Source organism: Montipora foliosa, chromosome 13, assembly GCF_036669935.1.
Source record: "Montipora foliosa isolate CH-2021 chromosome 13, ASM3666993v2, whole genome shotgun sequence".
Taxonomy (NCBI): Eukaryota; Metazoa; Cnidaria; class Anthozoa; order Scleractinia; family Acroporidae; genus Montipora; species Montipora foliosa.
The window spans coordinates 14,518,989-14,537,087 of record NC_090881.1 but is presented as its reverse complement, the minus strand read 5'-3'; the positions used below and the strand labels follow the sequence as shown (position 1 = coordinate 14,537,087).

The 18,099-nt window shown below is 39.0% G+C and overlaps 1 protein-coding gene across 1 annotated transcript in view; it reads left to right on the top strand.

Moving 5' to 3' along the window:
- Window positions 1-18,099, top strand: part of LOC137983810 (tyrosine-protein kinase receptor Tie-1-like) — a 43,340-nt gene that overhangs the window by 24,246 nt on the left and 995 nt on the right. The window contains exons 6-18 of the mRNA XM_068830987.1: window positions 1,298-1,600; window positions 11,921-12,220; window positions 12,642-12,671; window positions 13,298-13,431; window positions 13,888-14,146; window positions 14,554-14,664; window positions 15,004-15,194; window positions 15,878-16,000; window positions 16,110-16,180; window positions 16,395-16,435; window positions 16,588-16,684; window positions 16,788-16,887; window positions 17,425-18,099. The exon at window positions 17,425-18,099 is cut by the window's right edge and continues 995 nt beyond it. Coding sequence (XP_068687088.1) covers window positions 1,298-1,600; window positions 11,921-12,220; window positions 12,642-12,671; window positions 13,298-13,431; window positions 13,888-14,146; window positions 14,554-14,664; window positions 15,004-15,194; window positions 15,878-16,000; window positions 16,110-16,180; window positions 16,395-16,435; window positions 16,588-16,684; window positions 16,788-16,887; window positions 17,425-17,493 — 1,829 coding nt within the window. The 3' untranslated portion in view covers window positions 17,494-18,099. The remainder of the gene's footprint in view (window positions 1-1,297; window positions 1,601-11,920; window positions 12,221-12,641; window positions 12,672-13,297; window positions 13,432-13,887; window positions 14,147-14,553; window positions 14,665-15,003; window positions 15,195-15,877; window positions 16,001-16,109; window positions 16,181-16,394; window positions 16,436-16,587; window positions 16,685-16,787; window positions 16,888-17,424) is intronic.

The window sequence follows — 18,099 nt, the reverse complement described above, 5'->3', positions numbered from 1 at the left end:
CCTTTGCGCGTGTCTCTCTATTTTTAGAACGAAACGAGTTCGTCGGCCCTGCACACACTGTTTAAAAGGGTCAATTAGAATAAAGTCAGTAAACATTGTATGCAAATTGTGCAAATTGATGTAAATGTGAGTCTTCTGCAGAAAGGTTACATCTGAAAATCGAAAGATACGCGCAAAGGTTGACTCAAGGATATGGTGCACATGGAGGCTGGGCTCCTGATAAAGCACTTCTTTGGGGTGCCTTCGATTGGTCGTATTCTGGTATAGGAATACATGGAATAGAAGTTTAAAACCCTTCGTTTCTATGAAGATTCACATTAGAATTGACAAACACCTGCTAAAATGGTGTATTAAACACATCTTTATTATCCTTGTTGCTGCAAAACACCAGACATACCTTTAAAACTCATCATTCCACGTATTCTTATTCTGGAATAGGGTCAATCGAATGCAGCTTTATTGATTTTTCGTTCTTGTAAAAGGGCTGCACGTTTGTTTTTATAGCAATATGAAAATGAAATACTATTATTTTGTTTGATACGATACAATTTGTGGCAAATCAGTTATTCATAAAGTCTCTGCTACAACCGTTGCAATCAATACCAGGAACGTTAACGTTTGACCCCAACAGAAGCTTTATAAGACACAAAATCATTTCAACCATAGGTGGTCTGATACAATAATATCAAGATTTTTAGGACAGCTAAAATTAGGAAATTCTGCAATTTAGTTTCTATCAAGTGGTACTTTCTGCAATTTGACATCATTCTTGTGGTATTCTATAAGGTACTGGTGTCAATGCAATGCTTGTACGCCATCTTTGGAACTGCATAATGGTGTACGACTGCTGGCCTTGTACAAAACGGGGTGTTCAATGGAGACACTGGGCGAGACATTATAGGACAAGGAAATGCAATACGTAACGTTTTACATTCAGATCGCAAAAAAAAGCTTTAGAAAAGCAATTTATTTTTTTCCCTCCTTTTCAGAGTTTCATGATAAATCGGGAGAACCTGGTAATAGTTTTAAATATGGTTTTTAAAAGAGCACCAAGATATTTACGCTAGATGAGTTCAGTTCAGCACTTTATTATGTTGATAGATGGTGGTAAACTCTTACGATCGTGATATTTTCACAGAAATACAAGGCTTATTACCAGGGAGGTTTCCTTTAGACAGTCATCAGCATTCTGTCTTAACATCAACCCGTAATATTCTTATTCTTTAAAGGAAGTATGCTTGCCATTGTTTAAGGCTCTTGTGTGTGCGTATGTCTTTAATTTCTGTTTATTTTCAAGGAGCCCCAGCCACCGTGGAAATTGTAGGTTTGCCTCCTGAAACAAAGAACGTTAGCGTAATAATAAAGTGGAAGGAACCGGAAAGCAATGGAGCACCCATCACACAGTACACAGTCTATCAACGCATTGTAAATAAAAATAATACAGTAGGAGAGTGGAACAAAATAGGAGTAATCAAGGACCTATCACGACGTCAAGTAATTGTGGAATTAAAGAGGAACAAGGTGTATGAGTTTGCTGTGACTGCCACAAACAAATATGGAGATAGTTTGCACGAGGGAAAAAAGCTTGTTGTATTGGGAGGTAGGTAAAATTCGCTATATATTTGCGCGGTGTTTTTACGTATTGGACCTTCCTTTTTTTCAAATTAAAGCAAAGTGACTATACGCTCTTGCATTGCGAAGCTCTTTTGCACTGTTTATGAAGTCAGAAAATGGTAGCCTTTTTGAAACAAAAATGCTTTTGAAAGGATTCACTTTTTAGGATTGCCCTCTTAGTAATAATAATAATAATAATAATAATAATAATAATAATAATAATAATAATAATAATAATAATAATAATAATAATAATACGGCTTATAAGTGGCTTATAAGTGGTTTACTTCGTGTGTTCTCTGTCCCACGGATCAACATCTGGAAGAGCATGGGCTGATGGAAGGATCGCAGAGAGGTGCAAAAAAGGGGTGTAGTGGAACGGTAGATAATTTGTTGATTGATAGGGTGGTGACGTTGGATTGTCAGAGAAGAAGGCGTAACCTGAGTATGGCATGGGTAGATGTGAAGAAGGCATATGATTCGGTAGATCATGGGTGGTTAGGTGAGATGATGGTGCTGCATAGGTTTCCAAAGTGGCTGTGTAAGGTGATAAGTAAGTTGTGTAAGAGTTGGAAGATGAGAATCGTCGCCAACACGCGGCATGGGTGGGAAGTGTCTGATCCTATTATGTTTAAGAAAGGACTACCACAGGGAGATGCGCTCTGCCCGAGGCTTTTTACGATCTGCTTGAATCCCGTGGCCTGGAAGATCAGCGCCTCCGAGGGACACAAGTTATCTAAACCAATCAGTGCCACAGTGACTGATCTGCTGTATATTGACGATCTTAAAGTATTCGCAGCTAACGAGACCAAGTTGAACCGAGTGCTAGAATCAACGCAAGTGGCTATGGAAGACATCGGACTACAGTGGAATCCAAGGAAATGTGCAGTGGTCCATATAAGGAGAGGGATCCACTCCCAGGAGAATTTAGGAGGAGATACAGCTGGAGGAAGATTACCATCACTTGAAGAAGGAAAACAGTATAAGTTTCTTGGTGTTCTTGAGAGCTTAGTCCAGGAAGAGAAAATGGTACTTGAATGTGCAGCAAGGGAGTACCTGCGTCGATTGTCGATCATCTGGTCCAGTCCCCTCTCAGACTTTAACCGGGTGACGGCTTCTAACCAGTTTGCCTTGCCGGTGTTGGGTTACTTAAAGTGGACTCAACACTGGCCGATAACAGAGTTGAAGATCTTGGACAGGGAAGTGCGCAAGCTCATAGTTGAAAATGGCGGGAAACACCCAGGTGGTTCTACGGCTCTCTTGTACCTCCCGAGGGAACAAGGCGGAAGAGGTCTACGTGCGGTGGAGATGGAGTATAAAGTGACCAAGGTCAAAGCAGCGATTCGAATGTATAAGAACCAAGACCCGGCGATGAAAATGGTGAGAGAGTTTGACGAAAGAGCCGAGTCATTCGGCCATAAATCAATAGTGAAAGATGCGGCAAAGTTTGCGGCGGAGTTGGGTGTTGACCTTCATCTTAAACACCCGGAACCTGTATGTGTTATGAGCAGTGGAGAGGCCATCCCACCGCAACGCGTGAAGGGAGTGCTGAAAGAATGTGTGGAGGAGAAGTATGAGAGGGACGTACGTGGCCTAGAATGGCAGGGGAAGCTGCTGAGAGAGAGAAAGGACGATGAACAGTTGTGCACAAACGGATGTTTCAGCTGGCTGAGTACATGGAGATCATGTCCCACGTATACTATTGCCGGTGCGTTTGAACTGTACGAGCAACTTTTGCCAACAAAGCTCTACACTAGCAAAAAGACTCACACAAGTTGCTCTGGGGATGTGAAGTGTAGAATATGTGGCCACGCCCAAGAGAGTGTCTCTCATATCCTGTCCGGGTGCACTTCGTTGGCTCAGACCAAGTATTTGTTCAGACACAACATGGCTCTAAGGGTCCTGTTTTATGAAATCTTACATGACCAGGGTCTTCTCGAGGAAGTACCACCGTGGTACTCGCCAGTAATGCCCAAGCCGGAGTACAGGTCAGAACAAGTGGAAGCATGGTGGGATGTACCCGTGTATGCAGACCACCAGGAGGTTCGAGCCAACCGTGTAGACGCGAGGATTGTGGATCATGCAAACAAGAAAGTGCTGACCTTAGAGATGAGCTGCCCTTGGATTAGTAACCGAGAGAAAAAGAGCGAGGAGAAGACGATGAAGTATGGCCCGTTAAGGTGGGAATTGAAGCAGCAGTATAGAGGTTACGAGGTGATTCAACATAACATTATCATGGACGTGTTGGTAGGCTGGTCGAGAGAAACCGAAACCTCAATTCAATCACTGGTAGGACGTAAGGCGAATCAAGTTTTAGAGGCCATGCAAAAGGCAGTCTTGTCGTCATCCCTAAATATAGCGAGAACTTTCAAGGTTATGATATGAAGACCTAAGATCAAAGCCTGACTATCAGCTACGAAGAACGAGAAACATTACAGACATTTATATGCCTAGATTATAGTTTTTAGTCATGTATATATATATATATATATAATGAAATGACGTGATAAATTGATCATCAGCTAAAAGTGCTCAATGGGTTTACCAGAGCTTTGAATAGATACGTAGACTTGAACTAGGTCAAAAACATTTATTTGCTACTCCGAGTTTCATGCTTCTCACGAAGCAATCATCAGGCAACTGCCAAAAAGAAGGAATACGTGGTGTTTTACAGTGATTTTGAAAATAACGGTAGCAATTCACTATAGGCTGGGGTGCATAGCAACGGTTAAACAATACAAACTGTTTCCAGTGAGCTGCTAAAAATAAGCCTTAAATAATTACGCTATTGAGAAGGAATTTCTTTGCATGTCTGCAACTTGTTACAAGCTCATTTCTGTTGTTAAGGGTCGCCAAATCTGGTCTACAAATTATATAGTATTTCTCCCACAGACATAAATTACACTTCTTCGTTACATTTGAATAGGATCTCGCATGCCTAACAATCCGCCATTTAATGTGATAGTCGACTTTCTTGTCTTTCAAACCCCATACATATTTACTAAGTTCAGTGGAATTTCTGTAGCGTTCATTTCTAAAGGAACATGTGTGGTTTCTATAACGTGATTTGAATGATGTGTCGCAAAGACCGATGTAAGTTTGCTTTGACTGGGATGTTGTGACCTCTGCTTGATAGATGGTATTCCGCACGCCCCCCATCCATCCTAAAGAACATACCGGAATCCATAAACAAGCGCCTCTCAGAAATTTCTTCCGACAAAGAATCATTTGATAAAGCGAAAGAAACCTACCAAGATGCACTCAACAAGAGCGGCTACGTATATAATCTAACCTACAGAAAAACAACTCCAGAAACCAAACACCGCAAGAATAGGCCTAGAAACATCACCTGGTTCAATCCTCCGTACAGCCAAAACGTCAAAACAAAAGTTGGAAAGTGTTTCCTCACCCTAATCGGCAAGCACTTCCCAAAATCACACCCTTTGCACAGAATTTTCAACCGGAACACTCTCAAAATTAGTTATAGCTGCATGAGCAATGTAAAAACAATTATCTCCAACCAAAATAAAGCCGTCATTAACAAGTCATCAAATCCACCCGCTCAAACTATCAACACTTGCAACTGCCGTGACAAAAGATCCTGCCCTCTAGACGGAAAGTGCAACGTGCGGAATACCATCTATCAAGCAGAGGTCAAAGCAAACTTACATCGGTCTTTGCGAAACATTATTCAAATCACGTTATAGAAACCACACATGTTCCTTTAGAAATGAACGCTACAGAAATTCCACTGAACTTAGTAAATATGTATGGGGTTTGAAAGACAAGAAAGTCGACTATCACATTAAATGGCGGATTGTTAGGCATGCGAGATCCTATTCAAATGTAACGAAGAAGTGTAATTTATGTCTGTGGGAGAAATACTATATAATTTGTAGACCAGATTTGGCGACCCTTAACAACAGAAATGAGCTTGTAACAAGTTGCAGACATGCAAAGAAATTCCTTCTCAATAGCGTAATTATTTAAGGCTTATTTTTAGCAGCTCACTGGAAACAGTTTGTATTGTTTAACCGTTGCTATGCACCCCAGCCTATAGTGAATTGCTACCGTTATTTTCAAAATCACTGTAAAACATCATGTATTCCTTCTTTTTGGCAGTTGCCTGATGATTGCTTCGTGAGAAGCATGAAACTCGGAGTAGCAAATAAATGTTTTTGACCTAGTTCAAGTCTACGTATCTATATATATATATATATATATATATATTATTTTATTTTTTTAATTTTTTATTATTTATTTATTTATTTATTTTTTTATTATTATTATTATTTTTTTACTCATTTGGTTATTCCTTTTAAGTTTCGCTTGTGCGCACAGGTTACGCTTAGCGCCCTGTGTCGCTTTATAAGACTGTGCATACAGATAGTTTTACTGCATCATAATAGTAGTAATAATAATAATAATAATAATAATAATAATAATAATAATAATAATAATAAATATAATAATAATAATAATAATAATAATAATAATAATAATAATAATATAAATAACAATCATGACAATAATAATACCAGTGACTTGGATCCTGTGTGAGGTAAAGGCATGTTATGAATGGGACCGTAAACAGTACAAGATCAATCATCTATTGTTTATGGGTTGGGTTAGGGTTAGGAATCTTATGTGTTCAGCGAGGATATCGGGATGGAATTTGGATTGAAGAAGTGTGGTGTAATGGTTCTCAACAGAGGGAATGTGGGGAAGAAGAATGGTATAACCCTTCCAGATGGGCACGCAAAGAAACAAATAGACGAGTATGGATACAGATATTTGGGGATTCTAGAATTATACAGTGTAAAAGAAGGGGAGATGAAGATTCAGTGTAAGAAGGAATATAAGAGGAGACTGAAGATTGTGCTGAAGAAGTGAAAATTGAATGGCAAGAGGTCGAGACAGCAGAAAGCAAATCGTTATCTTTAAGAAAATTACGACATTTTTTAATGTCCAAGACATGTTTCGCTTTCGATGTTATGAACATCATCTTCAGTTACAGAATATTTGAAAAACCGTTAGGACTATATAACAACTAGGCGAAACATGCATAATTAATTATGATTGAGTGACAAGAATTACGTATTTGAGTGAATGGCAAGAATAAGATCCAAGCAATTAACACGTGGGCTGTGCGGTCATGAGATATGTCATCAAATGGACAGACAATGAGTTGAGAACTCTGGACAGAAAGACAAGACAGATCCTGACCATGTATGTAGCATTTCATCTCAAGAGTGATGTTGATAGGTTGAATCTGGCGAGGGCGAAAGATAGGCGTGCATTAATCAGCTGCGAAGTGACGAAATTATACTGGGATAGTATGTGAAGAATTCGAAGGAGGATCTATTTGGAGGCGTCAAAGCCACTAATGTCATTGAGTACGAAAAAAGTGTAGAAAGTAAGGAATTCAAGTAGGCGTGGCATGAGGAGAAGTTAAGGAATTGGAAGGGGAAGAATATGTACAGCCAGTATTTGAGAGAAATGCTAGACACGACAGATGTTGTGGAAACATGGTAATAGTTGAGAAAGGCGGATTTGAAAGTGTAGACTGAGGCCCTATTATGTACTGCGCATGAGCAAGCTCTTTGGACCAACGGCGTTAAACATCATAAGACGGCGGAGTTTCCCTTGTGTATGTTGTGTGGTGAGAAGGTTGAGAATGTCGATCACGTTGTGAGCGGGTGTAACGTTAGGTCAGAAGGAATAAAAAAGAAGACATGACGATGTTGCGAAGGCGGTCCACTGGAAACTGTGTGAGAAATATGGATTAGAGCAGAGCAAAAAGCGGTATGAGCACACACCCGAGAGTGTAGTGGAGAATGACAGAATCAAGATCTTTGGGGTGTCAGCATCCAATGTGACCATTTTATTGAAGCAAGAAGGCCTGAAATTGTAATCATTGATAAGGAAGACAAGAACTTATTTGTTGTTGTTGCTATCCCCTGGAGATTCAAGAATTAGAGAAAAAAGAAGGTGAAAAGGGTGAAAAATACAAAGACCTAAAGAGAGAAATTATGAGGATATGGAATTGGAGAAAGTGCTCAGGTAATACCTATGATTGTTGGCGCCTTAGGTGAAGTAACAACAAAGTTAGGCGACTGGGTTGGGAAACTGGGCGTTACACTCCAAAATACATTCCTAAAAAATAGGCAAGCAGAGCGTAAAGTTGACAGTCCCTCGAAGCTCGATCCGCGAAACTCGATTATCGATCCTCCATTCTCGAAAATTTCGCGGATCGAGGCTCGAGTCGAGTTTCGAGACCCTCGAGGGCTTTCGAGGAATTTTCCAGAGAATGATGGTAGGCTCTCGAGTGCATAAAACAAAGAAGTTTTCTCTTGATTACAAATGTAATTTTCCACGCGTCTATTCCTGTTTATTTTACGGATCTTTCTTACTGTTGGTTTCCATTATTTTTCGCGTTCGTCAGAAACTCTTGCAAAGCATGTAGATTTCTTTGTTCAATTCCTTTTGAATTATTTCGCGTGCTTAAAAAAATAAAATAAAATAAATTAGCTAGCGTTGTAGGTTTTGCGATATCAATCGGTCGCTTTGTACCCGCGTTGTTAGCTCTCTCTCGTGTGCGCTAGCTGTACGCTCACTACTTCAGAATACTCAAAGTTGATGACACAAGAATGAGTTGGATATAAATTTAAACGGTCTTCACGAAATTTAAATTTTTTGCACGGCACAGTATCTTGTAACTTTCCGACCTGAATTTACTTTCAAGTTTGTTTACATTTAGCATGTTCGGTTGAGGACGCCGCTGCCGCCAGTTGCAGTTTACCGAAGATCATTTTCAGTGTTATGAAAGTGTTTCCTAGAATTTTTTAGCGTCCGGATTAGGGCTGTTTATCAAAAGTATCCCGGTAATTCAGCAGTTATAAACACTCAAGTCAAGAAAGCATGAGCGGTGATTTAAAAAAAGTGCATACAGTAAAAGGGATCGTGAAAAATATTTCGATGTTGTATGCTGTATGCATGTCAAAAGCTTTTGTCTAACGCTATTGTTTCGCTGTCGAAAAGTTTTTTTTTTTTCACCTCGAGATCTCTAATCGAGACCCTGGAAAAAAATTCGAGAGTCTCGAAACTCGGTCCTCGATCCTCGATCCTTTAATCTAGAAACTCGAGCCTCAAAACTCGATCCTCGATTCTCGAAAACATCGAGGATCGCCTTGTGAGCCTGCTTTATAAAAACAAATGTTGATGTAAAATTAAATAAATGTTGATATACAGTTTTAAGGAAGAGCAGAAAGAAGTTTTCAGGAAGTGTCGATACACAATGAAATATTTTGCTATCAGCAACAAAATTTGCGACATAAAAACAACATAAATGTTCAACCGCGGATGTAAAAAGTTACCATCAGCGAAAAACAATTTGGGAGATTTTTGCTAAGTTCATTTTTCTATTGTACTTTTGGCTGCACAAGGAAATCGCAAAATCGAAAGTGACGTCGATTTCAGCGGCCGCTATGATCAAGTTATCTAGCTAGCGTGTTTACTAAGAACTGGTGAAAAAAAGGATACATCTATGTCAAAATGAAGTGTTATACAGTTTGACAGGAAATGTGCAAATTAAACACAAAGATCACAATCGCCCAACTCTTGAGGTTGAATATTGTTTCTGCAAAGTCAAAAGTTCAGTCTCCCAGACGAGGTTATTTATCACCAGTTAATTCCATCATTTTGGAAATAGCAGCTGCCTTATTGTTCATCAGCGTCACAAATTTTTGCCAATCTTGGAACTCATTTCTTGAAACTCAAGTACGCTTCCAACAGACCTGTTTATTTTCATGAGTTGTGCACGCGCTGCGGGTCTATTGTCACCACGGACTTACACTTTTACACTGTTACAACCCGGTGACATAGTGTGTACTGAACTTAAAGTGCACTACCACAAAAAGACTGCACTATTAGGAACAGCAAGGATTTTGAGAAAGGTGCTTAATACATAATCTAAGGAAAAGAAATCGTGTGGAACCCTTGGAATTTTGTACATATTGGAGTTTGCTCATCTGATTCTGGTTAAGGCCTGATAATATTAATAGTAGCTTACAATGATCTGACTTAGAAGATATAAAAGCATGTATCAGAATCTCATAATGTTTGAAGGAAATACCTATGAAAAATGATGCGCAGATGGTAAAATGCAGATTTACTCACGTTCTTTATTTTTTTGTCCATTGCTAACACCATAAAGACATAAAAACCAATGTTCTTCACCGACTCTGATGGCTGAATTACATCTGATCCAGCAAGGATGGAATCTAGAGAAGGTGATGGGTGGTGGCGGGCATTGAACATATAAGGCCCTCAGTTTTGCAGTTGTCAAGTTTCAACTTTTTGGTAGTCATCGATTGAGTGATATCTTGAATGCATAATTATTTCAAGACGCGATTTGGAATTGGGTAGTTCTCTGGAGTTGTGACGTCGTCAGCATAAAAATGAAATATCATGTCGTGACACTTAATAATAATAAAAACCTGCTAAGACACAGTTTTAATTTTTCCTTGGCTGCACTCAAAAGGTGTCTTTCTTTTTTGTATTTCGTGCGTTTAACGCTCAATATGCCTTGTACATGATGACGTCATATGCTCAAAATTCACAAAATTATTCACATCATTTGCTCATGCCATACTGTTCGCACGTGGGCTTTCTCTACAATTTTATTTATCCTTTGGGATTTAGCTTATGCTAAAATTTATACCTTTGATTTTCAAATTCAAAGCTTGGTGGTGAAATTAGCTAGTCAGAAGTCATCAAGAATAAGGGCAATTCAAATTTGGAACGCCAATGAAAAAGCATTGGACGGTGAACCGCAAAGCAACGAAGTACATTGCTTTTGGACCAACAAGTTATAAATGAGAATGGCATGAAAACTACAACAGAACATTGGAAATCGAGGACCTCGCAAGGTGACAAGTCGCGTTAATATTGAGCAAAATAGTGTATGATTTTTTAATATTTTATTATTTTTATTGTTTTGGTGACGGTCACGTAGCAAGCATTAAGATAGTTTGCGGAGAGGGAAAGAATACCGGAAAACTTGTGGCTTTGGAAGATAGGTGACACGACGCAATGTTATGGTTTCCCTTGTACGCAGCTAGGTTTAAGTCAAACTCGTTCCCAGGGTCTCTCTTCTCTGCCTGCTTGTTCGTTTTCGTTTCTCTTTCTAATCTTTAACAAAGTGATTCCTAAGCTTGTACAGCGAGTAGACAACATTGGCTCATTTCTGTATCAACAGCTTCGTGTATTAGAATTGTCGTTGTCAAGATATTTGTACAACTGCACGCAGCAAACAGTAGTGTTTAATTTGTAACAAATCGTGAAGTATACCCCGGCGTAGTGTTTGGTGTATTGCTTTATTATAGTGTATGTTCTATAGAAGCAAATTCAGCTTTGCCACCCAACATCAAGGGTGTTATCCGTCAAAAAAGGTTAAACGCTTTGTGGGAATTCATCTCTTGTGGGAATAGAACATCACCTCTTTGAGCTTTTAATTGATTTTAATCTTACATTGTAAGATAAAGATTGGTTATTTTAAGCAGCGTTGTCAAACGAGTACGCCTTCGCCCAGTGGGAGAGTGTTTTTTGCCTGAGTACCACGTGACTTGCCTGAACCAGGGTCTTTCTTCTCAACGACAAAGGCGGCAGAGAAGACCCTGGGAACGAGGTTGCGTTTTATTTTCTATTATTTATTATTATTTTTTTTAATGTGATACCACCAACAAAGTCTGTCAGTTCTTAGATACCAACCCTCTGCATGGATTTTCTCACAGGCACGTTTCCACTAGTTTTAAACACAAATCCGCCTGAGGAAATCACGTTAGAAAAATTATGAATTTCCTGACGTCCTGTTCGAGCTCTTGTGTATTGGATTATTCAAGTTGAATAAATCTTACAGCTGGGACTTTACAACGAGAAACAGAAAGCATTGTCGCTCCTTCCAAAAGCGTTTAATTCCTGGGTTGTCAGTCATATGTAGCGCCTAACTAAATGAAGGGTACTTTGGAATTTGAGGTACTCCACCGCTCGATAATTACACCAATGTGGAAATTTATGATGGGGGTGAATAGGGTTACGTACCAACAAGGATACTCAACTTAACATTACGGGGACGTTTGATGAGGTGCAGGCTACGTCTTGATGGTTGGGTTAAATATTTCTTCTTTTCATTTTCATGCTAGTTATGAACAGCTTCTTGAGATCCAGCTTATTCTTCTAAGCCAAGAAAAGATTATGCTTATTTGTTTTTCTCCTTTCGGGTAAGTTTGTGTACTTTAATCGACAGGTGTTCCAGAACCTGTAACTATTGTCAAAGATGAGATAGATAGTAACAAAATTATCCTTAGTTGGAACAAACCAGAAGAGAATGGAGCGGACATCACCAAATACACCATCTACAAAAGAATTGCAAGTGACAAGAAGTGGACAAACGTTGGAGAAGTAAAGGACATCTCTAATCGTGTGTTCGTTGTCAAAGTGGAAGATAAAAAAAAGCATGAATTGGTTGTTACCGCATCAAGCAAATACGGCGAGAGTGTGGTAACTGCAGAAAACATCAAGATAGTGCAGATGCCATATGGTGGAGGTGAGGAAAACTGTTAAAGTAAACATTTTCCTTTAGAAGGTGTAACTGTATTGAAAAAAAATCTCTAATTTAAAGACAAAGATAGGCATAAGGCGTTAACTTTTTGAAGGTGCTCCTCTCCTGAAATTTGCCAGGGAAGACGTAAACTCAGCTTATTTAACGTCGGTAGTCCCTTCAGCTACGAGGATGGTATCAATGGAAGTCTCCCCCCCTCTGTTAGTGCTCCATTTTACGGTGCTTAAAGCTATAGCTGTACGTATGAGAGAAAAGTCCAAACAGACGTTTGAGTCACCGAGGATCGAACTTGGGTTCGCCACGCCGCGCACTAGCCAACTGTGCTACGCCTGCTCCTCGAAGGAGGACTTGCCGTCCGGTCCGTCAAACACTGGGACTAACTAAGATCATGCTCTTATTCCATTAGCAACTCCAAGACCTCTGGAAAGTCAGAAAGGTACGTCCGCTTTTGAGATATAAACCAAAGGTAAATCATTGCTTAATTCCGAGCTTAGGGTTCCTCATAAAACTGGATAGTAAGTGTAAGATTCAACTGTGCTCAATAACTCTTATTCATTTCACGTACAAAATCATCTGATCTTAATAAGTAAAGGAAACATCAACGATGGAAAGCCAAAAAATTCTCTGAAAAATATACACATACAAATGTTGAGCTAAGGCTAGATGAAGATTAATAACTGCGAAACAACAGCAGTACTTGCAGGTTATTGTGCATGACTACGACCCATAACGAATTGACAAAGAAAACATGCATGCTCTTTTTCTTTTAGTTTCCTTTAGTTGACTTAAATCACTCTCTCTCTCTCACTGCGAAGCGTGAGAAAACGAGCCTTAGGTAGACTAGTCAGCGTCTCAACGATGTTCATGAAATCGTCACGAATCGTACTGCAAGTGTATGAAAAAGATTATTTATTTTCCTGCTCTACGAGCATACCCGAATCCAAAAAAAAAAAAAAAGGAAGAAGAAGAAGACAAAGAAACAGTTGTGCTAAATACCCATTGCTCTCAGTGGAAACTTTGTGGTCCTGCATTACAAGTCTGTTTGTGCTTTCTTTGTGTTAGGTTCTTGTTCTGTTTTGCATATTTTTTACAACTTATTCATCGTCTTTCTGGTGATCATAATTATTGTTCTCTCCCTGGTGATATGGAAAATGCGCCGTCGTCCTTGTCCAAGATGTGGAGATCTTATACCGATGGTAAGTTGTTAATGAGATCTTGCCAGAAGAAAAGATGTGTAAGATGAACCCTGGATTAAGAGAGTTTGATTATGGGTTCTTCAATGCCAAAGCATTCAGTCTATTGAAGACCGTTGTAAGCTCGCCAAACTCTCTTTGTAGGCTTAAGGTTGCTATCCTGTTGTTCCATTATATAGTGTATTTGCTACACATCTCTCTTGAAGTAAGTTTATAATTGCGTGGATGCTGGTAGAATTAAGCTGGATGCACTGGTTTAAGGCCGCTACACTTACCACTGCGCTAACTGTCCCCCTCCTGGAATACTCGTTGCAATGGTTGTCTGTTATTTGAATCATGTTGAAAGCAAATCTTGGGGAGAAAGATGGACGATAATGGAAACAGAGACTAGCATTGCAGTAGCCCTGAGAGATACAATTAGAGCTTTACTGTCATTTTTTGTGGATTAATTATCACCAGAATCCAGTATCTTTGCAAGTTAAAGACAAATTAGGACTTCCCAGCGATCTAAATACGAAGGAGCCTGCGAGTCAAGCTGCAGGGAGTGGATCTTACATGCCACTTCATCCGTCTGGAAGAAGCTGGGAAGTGAGTCAAGAAGATGTTCATGTTATCAAAATCATCGGTAAAGGAGCCTTTTCTCAGGTTGCCCAGGCAACAGTGAAAAATGTAAGAGAACATCAGGAGGAAACGACAGTGGCAGTAAAAATGTTGAAAGGTTGGTTTCCGCTTATCCTTGACATGTGCTTTCACTCATTTGTTGATACTGCTTTTAAAAGCGCACAATGGAAGCGGTAAACTGGCTTGATAAGGTTTATAAAGTGAGCTTGCTTTGAGACATTGATCAAAGGATATCAGCACTATATATGAAAAAGTACATGTCTTTTACTGCTGGCCATGCAGTTTCTCGCTAAATTAATAAAAAAAAATGGCGTTAATAACTACAATCCTTCATATGTAAACTTGATCCTCGCGTAACATCATTTGTTCTGTTCCACAATTGGATTATTTTGCTCTTAGCTAAAATAATTCAAAGTATTTACACTTCAACGATTATCTGTTGTGGTACTACTTTAGCAGTCCCGAGTCAACTGCCATCAAGAACTTCTATTTTTTACTTCCTAGTCAATGCTCCTCCGTCAGATAGAAAGGATCTGTTGTCAGAATTGGAGCTGATGAAAAAAATGAAACCTCATCCTCATGTTATCAAGCTCATCGGATGCGTCACTGAAAGCGGTAAAACTGACGTCTTCATAATTTGTTGTGCTTTTAAATTTGTTTTGTTTTGTTTTGTTTTCTCTCATTTAAGAAATGAATCAAGCCAATTCTGGTGTAGCTCGAGGCGGGCTAGGGATGGAACGTGGTTCAAAGAATAAGCGAAAGTACACTCAAGAATCTTGAGTCAAGTTTATCAAGAAGTTAATTTCTTTTTGCAACATGGATCAGTTTTATTCTTCATGGTGTAAAACGTGACTAATATGGATTGGGAATTTTGTTAAGAGAGTGTTGAAAGAAGCTAGTAATTCCTAGGATGAATATGAACACACCATATTTCAGGAACCTTGTTTTCCACAGAACCACTGATGGTCTTGATCGAGTATGTTCCATTTGGAGACCTCTTGGGATACCTAAGAAAGAGCCGAGGACTGAACGACACTTACTATAAGGACCCGGATGTACAACCGGAGACCAATCTGACTTCGGAACAGCTGATAAAATTCGCTTGGCAGGTTGCTGATGGGATGTGTTACTTGTGTTCGAAAAAGGTTTGCTCACCAAGGGAAGATCGCCATCAGTCCGCATCCATCAATAGGAAATAAATGTTTAGAATACCATGAAAATACATTTGCAGGATATTCATTATTACATTGATACTGTAAGTGAAACGGAACTGCAACCAGGCTGAGAATGAGACATATAACTGAGCTATGGAAGTTCAGTTTAGTTTAGACAGCTGTGAATGTAACTTAAGAGGTTACAGGTCTTTGAATTGCATCCTTTTTTGCTGCCTTCATGATGCTCCAATTCAGAGTAGGATCAAACTATGGCTGTTGTGAAACATGTCCGTGCACGTAAATTAACACGAATTTAATTGAAAAGAATGTTTGGGTGGGTGATTAAAGCTAAAGGTTTTCCTTCGGACGCCAGGGGATTTTTCTTCGGTCTTAAAATAGAACAACTTGATTATCTCCTACCGGTTAGCGTTTTCTAATGTCGTGTGTGATTAAAAATCTTTCCTCTATTCGCTGTTGATTGAGGAGACCGCATTACAGGACTCAAACTATGGTCAATTATTAGAAATTGTAGATTCATATGGATGTGTTCCCTTGATAATGAGGCCCACTTAGAATACTTTGAGATTTACTGAAGATGGGACGCTTCTGATAGAGTTAATTTTGTCGTTAAATTTACTATTCTTCTTAATACATGTTAACTCAATTTCTGTCAGATTGTCCATCGCGACTTGGCGGCGAGAAATGTTCTTGTTGGTGAAGGAGAGAGATGCAAGGTGACAGATTTTGGGATGGCGAGGAATGTGGCCCAGGACGATATTTATACCAAAAAAAGTCTGGTAAAGCTACAACTAAACTTTGCTTCGCGAAAATGCTTTACTTGCTACGATCAAGTACCAGATGTATTCGTTTTTTCTAAGAGTATGCTGTAATTGTCTTCGTACATAGGGTCGATTACCTGTCAAATGGACTGCATATGAGGCCTTGCTTTACGGAGTGTACACAACACAAAGTGATGTGTAAGTATATCCGTGTCAGTAAAAAGTTTAAATTATTTTCCTTTTGGAAGTGATTGTTGTCCATTCCCGTTTCATTTTGCAGCAGACCTAAATATCTTCCTCCTAAGAGTTGTTGTTACTTCTTTTCTCTAATGATTGTTCCATTTTTGAAATGCATGCTTCCTTACTTCCAGTCTCATTTCCTGCATCTTATTTTTCTCACTCCTTTTTGCAGGTGGAGTTATGGCATCCTTCTCTATGAAATTCTAACAATTGGTACGCTTCAATTTAGAAACGATTTGACCTAATTACAAAAATGTGCACACTAATAACTGAAAATAGTTCTGCAATCAGTATCGCTTACTTAACTGGGCAAATTTCACGTTTTCGTATCAAGTGTTATTGAGGCTGGATCTTTATACCCATAGGTGGATCACCATACCCGGACACAAACGCCAGGCTTATTGCGGATAAACTTCAACAAGGATACAGAATGCCAAAGCCAAGACATGTGGACAGCAAACTGTAAAATACTTACTTCTCAATTGTGATGTTGAGTAATAAGTAGACGATTTAATGCTTGCATAAACAACCTCCCAATAGTGAAGTAAGAACCTTTTAATTTTAGGTATGAAATCATGATGAAGTGTTGGGAAGAAGACCCAAGTGATCGACCGACATTTGAAAAGCTGAGGAGAACAATGAAGGATATGGAGAGGAATCACAAGGTAAAGAAATCAAGGGAAAATTTGGGGAAAGGAAAGGAAAGGAAATAAAAGGAACTTTATTTAAGTGTCTAGTCTTCTAGTGCATTAATTGGGGCCACTGTAAACTGAAATAAGCAAATTAACCAACTCAAACCATCAAACGTTGGTTTTTTAAGGAGAGGAAAACATTTCGGAGATGCGTAAAACCAATAAACTAAACCCACATATGACGCCAGTCTGGGAATTAAACCCAGGCCACACTGGTGGGAAACAAGTGCTCTCACCACTACGCCAGCGCTGGGATTAATGAAGGGGGTTTCTCCTGACGTTCTGGTCTCCACGAAAACTTAAGTCAAACCTACCTGCGCCGAAAAGCCTAGTCTTCCACTGTCATCTATGTTCCAATTTTAATCCTTTTATTCTCACAACCACTTGTTAATTACCGTATTCCCTCGTTCTCGGCCTTCTTCAATGTTTAAATCAACTAGGGTATGATCTTCTTGGTTTAAACAATTAAGTAAAACTGAAGCTTAACACATTCCAAATTTTCTTTTGCAGACATATGTAAACCTCAGTCAGTACGACACAAGAATGTACGCCAATGTCACTGATCTGACAGCCGAGTAGAATTTTTTTTAAATTTGTTTTTATTATTAGTATTTTTTTATTCCTCCAAACCCTAACTGATACATAATTAAGTAGATAAAGCGTCAAAAAAAGTAATAAACGCACGATAAAAAATTACAACACTTAAATTAATTTACATAGTATAGTGGAAGGAAAGGAGAGGGCCACTTCTACAACTATTGCTGTACCCCTTAAAGTTACGTAATATAACAAAATACGAAATTTTTAATAAAACAGTGAAGGAAAATAGATCATGAAATAGCTCAGTAAGTTATGAAAAATATAATGTTTCATTAGTATTGAGCAAGGAACCAGTGAGATAGTTTGTCCCTGATGAATTGCGGAATATTATTCCAAAAAGACACTTCCAAAAATGCTGGGGCAAAATCTCGAAAGATTACATCGAAATGAGGGTATGAAAACTTGATTGGATGATGCACTGCGGGTGTTGTAATTATGTAGCGCAGATACAAATGAAACAGGTATATTATGAAACTTTTCATGGTTGAAATAATCAGAAAAAAGGCGAACATGCATGTGTAGAAAAGCTTAGTATGGTTGGAACATTAAAGAATTAAGATCACACAGCCAATCGGAACTTTTGTT